General features: G+C 32.1%; 1 protein-coding gene across 2 annotated transcripts; it reads right to left on the reverse strand.

The window, feature by feature from the left end:
- Positions 1-806: 806 nt before the first annotated feature.
- Positions 807-4167, reverse strand: LOC132270776 (xylan O-acetyltransferase 1-like). Of its 2 annotated transcripts, XM_059771978.1 has the most exons (6): positions 3900-4167; positions 3202-3794; positions 2920-3091; positions 1621-1820; positions 1348-1506; positions 807-1198 (listed from the first exon to the last, which is right to left on the reverse strand). In XM_059771978.1, the coding sequence occupies exons 2-6, from the start codon at positions 3753-3755 to the stop codon at positions 850-852; spliced, it is 1434 nt and encodes a 477-aa protein (XP_059627961.1). In that variant the 5' UTR covers positions 3756-3794; positions 3900-4167; the 3' UTR covers positions 807-849. The 2 variants fall into 2 exon arrangements, with proteins under 2 accessions (XP_059627961.1, XP_059627960.1); XM_059771977.1 differs by lacking the exon at positions 3900-4167 and having other exon boundaries at positions 3202-3893.
- Positions 4168-12274: the final 8107 nt, after the last annotated feature.

The raw sequence follows: 12274 nt of genomic DNA on the forward strand, positions 1-12274 counted from the left end.
CCTCACCATCCTCGAATTTGAAAGAAATTGGTCCAATAAATTATTATATAATTTCGGGATTAATTGATATGTAAATAAAAAATTAAATAATACATAATTAAAATATTAAATAATATATTAATTTTTGTGTGAATGAGGAGTCTCTTTGGAGAAGATATTTGATGCACTTGGCGCACCGTGCATCGGGTTTATCTGTACTCTATGTATACAATACGTGCATATGCATATATAACATTTACGATACACAGGGCGCACCCAATATCTATTTCAGCATATTAAATCAAAGTATACTAAATACCTTATTTTTTTGGGAGAAAGTTGACCCATGGATTAAGGTTCACAAATCAGTTTTTACCCACTCTTGTGGGGGTACCATAATCATACGAAATCATTATACCAATTTTTGGTGCTAACAAACCCCATGTGCTGCAGGTAAAACGAATATTAAGATAAAACTACAAACAATCATAGTTAAGAAAAATACAAGTTGCAATTTAGGTGTTACTTACAATTATGTATTGACTTTTATTTTCTTTCCAACAAATTGATAATACAGTTCAGCCTTGATGTACATGTATTACATTGTCCACATGACTTTGCATGCTTAAACAATTGCTACCTTAATCCAAATGGGCTCAACAATGAACCAGAAATTGACCCGACCCGACCCTAGAAAACAAAGTTTCAAGAATCTACAACATAAAATTGGGGGAAATTATAAGAGCTTACAACAATAAAATAAAAAACTGAGGTGGTATTGGGTACACAAAAGCACAAAAATGAGAACAATTTTGTGGGATGAAAGAAAAAAAGAAAAAAAAAAAAGAAGAAAATGTGGGTTCACTCGTGTCAAGAGCGAGAAATTATACGTGTGTAGAGGAACTCGTTCCACGTGTCCGGCAAGCCGGGGAGGCACCAATGGATGCAATCTGCATAAGTGAGAGGGTCGGCCTGCTGCTCCGGCGTGAGCATCTTGCCTTGTCTGATGGTGTGGACGGAGGTGTGCGCGTCTTTCCGGTACTCAGAGAGGGTGGTTATGTTGAGGAAGTGGACCGGCACCTTCATCGACCGTGTCACATTCGCCGCAGCTACGAAGAGCCGGCGGTCCGTGCCCACATTCAGTGGCATTGATGTGTTCAGAATTGGAATGGTCTCCTTGGCACACTTGATACCATCAGGGTTTTCCCAGTCCAAACTCCTATTCCACATTTCCATGCACAATTTTCATTATATATTCAAATAACATCATACTATATACGTAGTATATATTAATGTGCATTAGTTTTGTCACAAAATAATTTCAATTAATTAATTAATCACAACATGAGGGACTTTTAAGTGTATTACTTGATATGAAGTGGAGACATGCTCATGAAAAAAACTGTGGTATGATTGGGATCAATATTTCTGTCCACCCACTTAGCCCATGTCCTCAAAACTCTCCTATATGCTACTGGCCGTTCGATCTCGTCGTATTCTGTGTCCCCTTCATCGAACGATCCTCGTCTGTTTCGATCACACGTACCCCACAAATGAAAAAAAAAAAAAAAAAAAATCAACCACATGATCTTACTGAAATAGTTGTATTGTAAATAGAGAGACATTTCATATGCTACTTACAGGACTTTCATTGCGGCAGTGTTCATCCACCAAATATATGTGTTGAAGATGAGGTAGTCCACACTCTTCCAGTTCTCGCCATGTTTTTTGATTGAATTGGGCATAATAATACGATTCAATATACTGTGCATGTTTGGATCATCTGAATTTGACTCCACCAGAAATGGGGCCCAATAGAACTCCACTGTAGCATTATAGTCCTGCAAATTAATTCAAATGAAATGAGTGATTAATTTCAAAAGAAGTGTTACTTAGGTTTCTAATCAGTCCTACCAACTATACCACTTTATTTATTTTTCGAATCTCATATTAGGTCTAAATTAATAAAAATAAGCCCAAGTTGAGCTTAATAATAGTAACACGTGAATTGTAGAGTATGTGACTATACTGTTTTCAAAACAAAAAATAAAAAACAAAACAAAAAATTCCACAATAATAAAAGGAAGAATAATTAATGCAAACATGCAATATGTCACTATCGCTCTTTTCCCAATTTCCTAATATAAATTAGATTAATGATTAATTAATATTTGTCCACCAAATTCAACAAATTTGCATTAATCACGCACCATATCTGCTAGATGTGACACAACCCTAAAATGCTCTTCGAATATTGAGACGTCCAATTCAGTTCTTGGAACTAGAATTGCATGTAACCAATGGTGGACTATATGATACCTTAGAAGACACGTGAACAGAAAAAAGGTCCACATTAAGAAAATGATGACCAATGATGAAAACATAAAATATGTCACACCAGCCCTTTTATCAGTTTTCTGATATAAACTAGATTATACTAATTAATCAAGGTTTGTCCACCAAATCCACCAAACTTGCAAATAACAACCACCCTCACCACCAATATTAGGTGAAAATGCTCTCTGGACATTGAGGTGTCCAAGTCAATTTTATTAAAACCTAAGTAACACATTCACATTTCAACACAAAAGCAAGACAATTCAACAACCTCAACTTTACAATAATAAACCAGTGATTGGACGAGATTTAAGCTGTGTGAGCTTGTGTTCAGGACAAGGAAAGTATCAATTGGCCCAAAATAAAAGTCTTGTCTGTCTTCCCTTCATATATGCCAACACATAATAAATTTGGTAAAGTTCACTGTGTTTCTCTAGTCCTTCTGATTATCACCCAAAAGATTAAAAAGAGAAAATTATAGATCTGCATAATGATTATCATCGGGGAATATAGTCCAAATGTCCAATTAATCATCATTACAGACAATTATTGCTGTGTGTGTGTGTGTGTGAGAGAGAGAGAGAGAGAGAGAGAGAGAGAGACCTCAACTCTGAAAACAGAGAGAGAGCCGGTCTTGTTCAAGCTCTTCTTGCCCGGAGGAACTATTGATTGAACGAAACAGATCATGGACTCCCATTGGTTCCGATTCAATGAGTCCCCAACAAACATAAGCCTCTTATTCCTTAGTTTCTCAAGCAACAATTTTGCTTTGAACCTTCAACAAACATGTAGTAATCATTATCACACACAAACACACACAAAATCCCAATTGAAAACAGTAACTGATAAAATAAAAATTGGGAATTCAAGAATCAAAATTCTTACTTGGGCAAAGAACAATCTCTGGGTTGCCACCTCCAATTTTGATACATTGAGTCCTTTCTTCCATTTCTCATGCAAGTCACTTGAGCTGTGAGAAACTCACATTCTTCCTCTTTGTACAGTGGGTAAGTCGTATTATCAAACACCCAATCCCCAGTATAAAGATCACAGCTTTCCGGTGGCAATTCAATCTCTTCGTCGTCGTCATCGTCGACGGCAGGCCATTCGACGTTTTGCTCATCTTCTTTCGATACACTCGATTTCAGAGCCATACTTTCTTGGGTATTCTCGTCTGAATTCCCAACCTCTGTTTCCACTACAGTTCTTGAATTAATCGAAAATTCGCGCTCATCGCCTTTTTTGTCGATTTCTTGAACTGGGTCGTTGTTGGTTTTGGAGGGTTCTTCTTGGATTTCTTGAGCTTTAGGCCTGGACGAAAATGGAAACTCTGCAATGGACTTGACGTCTTCATTGTACATGAAGCATCCGAAGAGGAATATGGAGAAGACGACGACGAATATGGAGAGATTGTTGGATTTGCGACCGGCGTGCTTCATTGTTTCGGAGGGGAAGAGTGGTGTTTTCCGGCGAGGTGGCTGCATCAGAGGGGGAGTGATGAGATGTGTGAGAGAGAGGAGAGAGCAGGAAATATAGAGAAAGAAAAGAACATATCAGAGAGAAAGAGATAGAGAGAGACTAACCTGTTACTGTGTTTGATTTGTTTATTTCGGTTTGGTGAGAAGGGCTGTCTTCAAGAAATAGGTTTGGTCATTGTTGTTGGAGGGAGAGAAGTCTTTCTCAGATTTTCCTTTTGATCCATTTCTAACTACTTCCTTCTCCATAGTTTAGTTCGCAAATCTAGAGAGAGAGAGAGAGAGAGAGAGAGAGATGGAGATGGAGATGGAGATAGAGACAGAGAGGAGTAATTTCAAAGTTTACTGGTTCTTCACCTTCAATCTTTTTCCGTAATGTGAACTATGTGGCCCATGGGCCTAGGCATCAACATGCTTGTAAATTCTCTACATTTTTTTATTTTATTTTATTTTAAGAAAATGATAAGAGTGTCAAGGGTTACTCCGAAAAAATGATCGAATCTAACGTGATTTGGCACCTCTAAAACTTTTTGCACATAAAGAGTAAAAGAACCATTATGTGTTATCTCACCCCTAAAATAAATTTGAAATTTTTTTTTTGTTTGAGAAGGTAATGGAGCGATGAACATTGTGTGAAGATAATTGGAAGAAAGTGGATATATACAAATAGAAATATATATACACACACACAATTACATATATGTTGGTAAGAGATCATAAATATTTAAAGAATTTTTTCTACAAATTTCTCAATAGATTTAGGTATTACTCAATGATGTAATTTTAAAAATTACATGATCATCTTGTATTCAAATCATGTACAAAAATTTGGAAGTATTCATAACATCGCTATTTGATTCATGATTGGCTCTCTCTCTATCTAGGATTTTATATAAGTTTTCTTCTCCAGCAGTAATTCAATATTTTGGAATTTACACTGGTCACTGACTAAATATATCAAATTAAATCATTATGAATTTTTTTTCTAAAAGATACTACATAATAAGATAAAGATAAGTTGATTCCTAAAAAAAATGATAAAATAAGTTTTCTCTAATTTTGGAGACTTCTGAGCTTTCCAGTAATCCTTTTTCACAATCACCTTCTCACCTTTCTTTTTATTTTTTTACCTGCACGTAATGGACTCTTTTGTTTCCTCACACAAAAGGAGTGAGAATCTGACTTGGCCAAAACACGTCAGGTTCAGTGATTAATTCGGGGGATACCGTTCGATTCTCCTATCATTGCTCTTTTATTTTATTTATTTATTGAATAATGACAGTGATTAATTCGGGAGATACCTTTCGATTCTCCTATCACTGCTCTTTTATTTTATTTATTTATTGAATAATGATAGGAAGATCAATGAATTAACTACGAATAAGTATTGAATCTGATGTGTTTTTGTCTACCTCATCTATTTAAACAGTTTTCAAAAAATAATTATTTAATACGTAATAAAAATACTCAACCACGTCAAATTCGATACTAATTCGAAAATTCCTTTTCGATTCCCCTATCACTACTTTTATTTATTTTGTAAAGGATGATAGTGTCAGACTTGTTAGAACATTCCATAATCAATTACGGTTACAAATAGTTCGTTCCCTCTTAAGAATTTTTTTTTAAAGATGATTCTATATAAATTCAAACTCCCCACTTTCAAAATTCTCTTCATTTGATTCTTTTAATATTACTGGTCATTCATCTACGACATGCTAGTAAAACTTTAAAACCCATACCGATACTATTACCGAACATCTTAGAATATTTAATAATTCATCACCAAATATATAGAGTCTCGGTTCTATATGCACTGAAACCTGATAAATTCCCGTGTAGGCTTTAAGAGCATTCTTCTGCGCCCCAAGTTCCCAACATCCAATTTGTAAGGTGAAACTGTTTGCCAAATTACTTTAATGATCAAATAATTACCAATTGCTAGTAAAAACTGTAAAAGCCAAGGAATCCATGAGAGGGGAGTTACGTTTGAGCGCTTCTCCTAGGTGGGTCCATAAAATGGAAGGGCCCGCATTGTAATGTGTGTCTATCACAAGGTAAAATTATAATTTATTGGTAAACACCCTCCTAATGTTGCAAGAAATTCCCCAAACAATCAAAAATTTGCAAATGAATTCTTCACAAAGACCATAGATTAATGAAAGATTTAGGAAATGTAAATATACCCGCTTATATTACCTCTCTTGTTGTCCAAATAGTTGAGTTGTTACAGCGTTTAAAAGTTTCGCATTCGAGTCTTGTATCTTCTTCATTCCCTCTAATCACTAACTCACTAACATTCTTGTCCTCAAGAGAAAAAAAAAAAAAAAAAAAATTCAAGCTAACGCTCATTTGTTTGATAGAACGAAAATTACTAGTTTGTCAACCATCATACCACACACTCGTTATCATTTTCTTGTGGTTGCAAAAATTCTATCTTTCATCTTAAATGTGATGTTTATTATGCAGCTTTTGGGATTCATGTGTGTGATTAAGAGAATAAAAAATGGTAAACTTTTGCCCAATTTGTATTGAAGGATATATATATTTAACTTAATCTTTTAGAATAGATGAGTAGTTAACATGGTATTAATGTCAAATGTCTCAAATTCAAACCTCACCGTCACCCTAATTAAAAAATTAAAAAAATACGTATTGAACCAAAAAAAATACACACGTGAAGAGACGTGTTGAAGAATTTATATATTTAAGTTACACCCTATCTAAGAGTTTAAATATAATAAAAATAACAATAATAATTGGATTCCCTGTCTCTGCAATAGAATTATTATTTTCTTTCTGAGTTGTCATCTGTGACACAAGAGAGAATGAACTGAAAAGCAAGGGGTCCTTTACGAACACTGAAACCACTTCAAACCGACCCTCTTTGTTTCTTCCCTAATCTCACCTAATCCATCATATCATCAAGTACTCTAAATATCAAAGTTCTTTTATATATTTATTTATTTATTTTTGAAAGGTGTCTGAGTATCACAGTTAATTTGCCCAAACCTAAAAATTGAGTTAATCATTAGAAGCAATGTGTGTGCGTGTGTGTGTGTGAGAATATTGTTAATGTTTATAACGTACCCACCAGAGCTGTTTGAAACTTACATAGGGGCGACTGACAAGCCCTAACACTTTTTTTTTTAGTATGAGAGAGAGAGAGAGAGAGAGAGAGAGAGAGAGTGTATATGACTTTTGATGAGAATTATAATTAATATTAGAGGGCCAATGTGTCAAAATGATCGTAAAAATGATAGAAGGGTAAGATAGTCATAAAAAGGAGAAAAATTTAGGTTCCATGCATCATAGGTGACTCAAGTCACATAATTCTTTTAAACGAGTGTTACTCTCGCTCTCGTTCTCGTTCTTGTTATATGTGACTTAAATTTTGTCTTTTTTCTGTCCGCACTTGCAGTGCTTTATGTGACTTAGCAGGTTACTTGATTTTTAATTTAAGTTAATTCAAAGAAATTTTGTTAAATTAATAATAATTTAAAGAGTTTTTTTTTTTTTTTTTTGGCAACAATCTAATTGAGAATTTTTATTTTTTACAATTTACCCATAATTACATATGGGGTACTTTTAATGCATGATAGGATTCTTAGTGATTGAGTCCACTTTTTGCTTGGACGAAAATCAGATAGTTTGATAATTTGTGGTAGAGACATCAATGCAGTTTTTCTTAAAGTGGTGTCACGCCTAGCTTCTCTTCTTTACTTTAGCTATTTTAAAATAGTAATATGGTATATATATATATATATATATATATATATATAATCTAATTTATATATAAGCATGTTTGTTATTTTGTGGGGTTGGTTTTGTCTTGATGAGGTTGCAAAGGGACAGAGGAGACCACCACCACCCCAAGATATAATAATAAAAAATAAGAAACGAAGTAGGATTATTATCAATTAGTGCTTAATCCAAAATTACCATTAAGCCAGCAAAATCAATTTATAACGAAAATTAAGAGCTTTAGTGTGATACCCAAATCAGAAGTTACTCGATCATATCAAATTAAACTTATAGTTGTAATCTTTGTTTGTCTCCTACCTTTCTTGAGGTAATTTTTGAAGAATTAGCATACGAAGTGTTAATTTTAATATATATATATGTGACATTTTACGTTACTTGAAAAGGGGACGTTTCTCCACTTATAAAGAAATGTCCCTCTTTTACATATGGCGACGCGTTTTGAAAATCGTTACATCATGTGAATTAAGTGTTTTTTTTTTTGGTTTTTAATCCAACAAATTTAAAACTAAATTATAAAATTTGTTAATAACAGATTAACACAAATTACAAGGTGATAATTGTATTGCACTCAATATATATATTCTTAAAACTATATTACCACTTGATGAGGACCCTACTATATATATATCTTTCCTTGTCCCCAACAACCCCTCAACTGCAATTGATGCATCATTAAGGCTCTTATTAACCCTAGTTTGTTTTGAAAGCCAATCATATTAAGCCCAAATTATGGGTAGCTTTATGTTTGAGAAAAGTAAAGGCTAAGGAACCCTCATTTTCTTCTTTTTGTGCACCAGCATATATGCCTTGTTTTGTGCACTTTTGTCATTTGACTTCTTTTGGGTGTTGTTTGTTTGATAGGTGACCCATCGCTTTTTTTCCAAGTTAAGACAACTTCAGAAGCTGGTTCTACCTTCACAGCAACAATGAAATGCCAAACACATCTTATCATGTGTTTGCTTGCCACCCAATTCTTCCAACTTATCAAAAGGTGTCCTATTAATACTCATAACCTACAAAATGCAATCTATAAAAGAATTATAAAATATTAACAAATTGGAGAGATCATTTTTTTGATAGGGACTATCTTTTTTTCATTACTTTATACTCTTTGATAGTTAGGGACTGTTTGGATGTCTTTTCAGGAAGATTAAGTTGATAGCTACTTACTGCTTACAGTCACCACTGGATAAGTAGGTTTTTGCCTTGTGTTTATTACGATATCAGCTTTCTTTATTTACATGCCTAGTAGGAAGAGAGATTCGAACCTTAGACATTTCTTTGTCAATGATATTGATAACCAGAGTAAGATACATTCGAAAAAATTTATGAGAGTAAAGAAAATGCAAAGATGACATCATTGTATTTAATGACACAAGATGTCATCTCAACTCATATAAAATATGGAGTAATTAAATACATTCGACTTCTGAACTATTTATCATTATTTTTAATTAGGTGGCCAAACTATCAACTTCTTTGTCATCACTCCGAAAGATTATATTCTCCTTGTTGTAATCCCAATTGAGTGAGTTTTTGTACAAATTTTCTTTTTTAATATTTCTTTTTTCATTACAAACTAATTCACATTTTATTTCTAGTTTCTATAAAGGCATTTCTTATTAATTCGACAATTTTAACTACTATTACTTTTACATTGTGTTTGGAAATACGAAATTGACGTCTTGAAATTCAAAAAAAAATTAATTTAAACAAACACAACTTTATTTATTTGTGCATCTACTTGTAAGTTGTATATGTTGTATACATATGTCTAGCCATGTACTTTTGGCGAACTATATTGCTTTTGATTGCTTCGAAGAATGGTTCACTTAAAATTATGTGAAATTAACTTGGATTGACAAAAATCTTGGAAATGAGTTGAGTCAGAAAGGCAATTCAAAACCAAATTTTGTTTTAATTTCAAATTAAATTAGATAATGTGAGCATGACAAAATATATCTGGCCCAAAGGAAAAGAAAGAAAAAATACTCAAAATAAAATTGATATTCTCATTGCATGGAATTGCTGTCTTGGAATTATAATTAAAAAAAATTAAATTCAAGACATCAATTCTATGTAACCCGTTTAACAGAATGAGATTCCACGTGTATGTGTTTTTGGTTACAACTTTATGAGTTGATTTTGGTTGATTCAATTTTAGGTTTGATAACTGTACATTGAGTAATATACAACCTAAATCTACATTTTCATGCCATCTTAAGGAAAATTAGACAATTCTTGTTTTAAAATTTATGTTGCATTTGGGAATATTGAATCCCGTTGAGATTAAAAGAAATTTAATTTGAAATTCAAATTAAATTATATCCAATTCGAAATTCAAACCATGCATTCATTATTGTCAAACATAACATTCCTTGTGAAATACATATTATACAATATTGCAATCCATTTTATTATAATTGAGTATTTTATAATTCACACAACCAGAAAAACTCAATAAATATAAAATTCAACCATGGACTTGGAAAGTGCTGTCTCTTCCTTCTTTCAAATAGAAGGTTATGATTTTGACTCCTCAAGGAAGAAAAAAAAATTAAAAAAAATTGGGTGCGTGTGACTTAACTATTCAGGAAACAAAAAGATAAAAAGTAAAAGAAGAAGAAGGAAAGAACAGAAAAGTTGAACCAAATGATAAGAAAAGATAATTCAAGGAATCAATTCGATTTTATAGAATTTAAGTGATAAGATTAACTGAAATAAAAATAAATAAATAATTTGGCCATGTCTTTCAGATTCAAAATTATAAGAGAAAACGAGTTAATATTTTTTTTTTTTTCGAAATTTTGTTCACTTTGGCTTTTCTAGACTTAAAAGTGGTAAAATAATTCAGAACCAAATATAATTTATTTCGGTTGTTTAGATTAAAAAAATCGAAATGTTTCTCCTACTTAGATTGACCTCACCGAAAACCCAATGGAAGTGATCTTATAGTTCAACAGAATTTTTTCTCAGTAAGAGTTAAACTGAAAATCATTTGAGTCACCCAAAAAAAAAAAAAAATGCTACACGTCTGTAAAACTTCATAAAATTTCAAGAAAAATTAATTTTAAACCGACAATATGACACTCATTATATATAAACATATATCAATATATGACACACTCATATAGTTAACTTATGACTATATATGTGTAACATTACATAGTCAATAAATTGTAATATTTTTGTCAACTTGTGAATAAAAGCCAAACATTAAATTAAATGATATAGTTCAATAAAGTAACTAACTATTGGACAACGGTGAATGCCAAACATTGTATGGTTTTGATTGAAATAAATTTTTAAAAAAAACTATATATAACATATCTTTCATGTGAATTTTGCTAAATTTAATGTATATAACATATCTTTCATATAAAATAAAAATCATGGCTTTTCCTTACAAAGAAGACAGAGAATTCTAAGAACAAAGATTAAAGAGATATACTTGTGTATTTGTGTATACCACTAAATAATTAATATCATTCAAACTCTTACTTTTAATTTGTTGTTAATATCATTCAAATCTTATCTATGACAGCATCACCATTTCATACTCACTCATATTTGATCAATGTTATATGGCAATAAGAAACAATCAATTTATATAAAAAAAATGCAACAAAAGCATCGAAACAGTTCGAAACCTGAAATTTTTGAGTTGATTCATGCAATAACAGAAAGAATCGGCACTGCAAAAAAAGAAAAAAAAAATTACACAAAAAATTAAAAGAATTAAGAAAAAACTGTATTTTTTTACCTGATGATTGAAGAATGGCATACAGAAATCTCAGCCTCATTTTGAACTATTTGAGAACAAAGGAAATAAAAGATTGGAAATGTTTAACAAAGAAAAAAAATTTGTTTTTTTTTTTTTTCCTTTCTTCAATGGCAAGAAAATATATTATCAATGAATTTACTCCATGAATAAAGAAAGAATTTGAATCTGCCTATATATATGAATCTGAAGGTAAGAAAATGTATCCGAAGAGAAATAAAACTTTATTCAAAAGCCACATGGTTACCTATGAATTGGAGCATATATATATATATATATAATATATATACACACCACCCCCTTATATCTTCCACCACAGTAGAGAACAAGAAAGGAGTGTTGAGACCACCTGATTAATTAACTCCTCCACCACCCCCTTTGCATCACTTTGAAGCTTTCCACAAGAGGAGGACCAGAAACTTGCTGGAAAAAGAAGCAAATAGCTCCCATTACAAACACAATTGTGTGTTTAAAGACCATAATCGTTATCTTTGCGAGAATTGGTAGTTTTGATTTAGAATTGTAGAAAATTTGGTTAAAACTTTGAACTAAATTCATAACAGGTTATTTTTGTTCCTTGAACTTTATAACATATATAGAGGACTACAAAATCTGCACTTAAATAGGGAGAATGAACAGCTTAGTGAGAGATTTTCAGTTTTTTCTATGTAAAGTTCTCAAGATATCTATAAATTTTCAGTTTATATATATATAAGATGGACTTTAATTTAAATAAAATGGTATAAAAATGACTTACACTTAATAGTAGGATAGCCCTTCCTTTGCAGTGTTTTAATGGGCCTGAACTTTCGAAAAAGAAAACATTTAATGGGCCCTTGGCCCTACCTTAGTTACAAGCAATACATTCACATAAATGACTCATGCTCCAAGACAAATCCACCTACCTTGGTGGAATATTGATGATATAGTGTCAATG

The sequence above is a fragment of the Cornus florida genome, unplaced genomic scaffold (assembly GCF_030987335.1).
Source record: "Cornus florida cultivar Cherokee Brave unplaced genomic scaffold, ASM3098733v1 CherokeeBrave_3.0.0_Hap2_Chr08, whole genome shotgun sequence".
Classification (NCBI taxonomy): Eukaryota; Viridiplantae; Streptophyta; class Magnoliopsida; order Cornales; family Cornaceae; genus Cornus; species Cornus florida.

Bases quoted from the DNA above. Each gene is read 5' to 3' on its own strand.
- LOC132270776 (XM_059771977.1), bottom strand. From the start codon at position 3,800: ATGCAGCCACCTCGCCGGAAAACACCACTCTTCCCCTCCGAAACAATG. The intron at 1,821-2,919 runs GTCTCTCTCTCT...ATTAATTTGCAG, and splicing joins TCTCTGTTTTCAGAGTTGAG to GACTATAATGCTACAGTGGA. The intron at 1,199-1,347 runs GTAATACACTTA...AATGTGGAATAG, and splicing joins ATGTCTCCACTTCATATCAA to GAGTTTGGACTGGGAAAACC.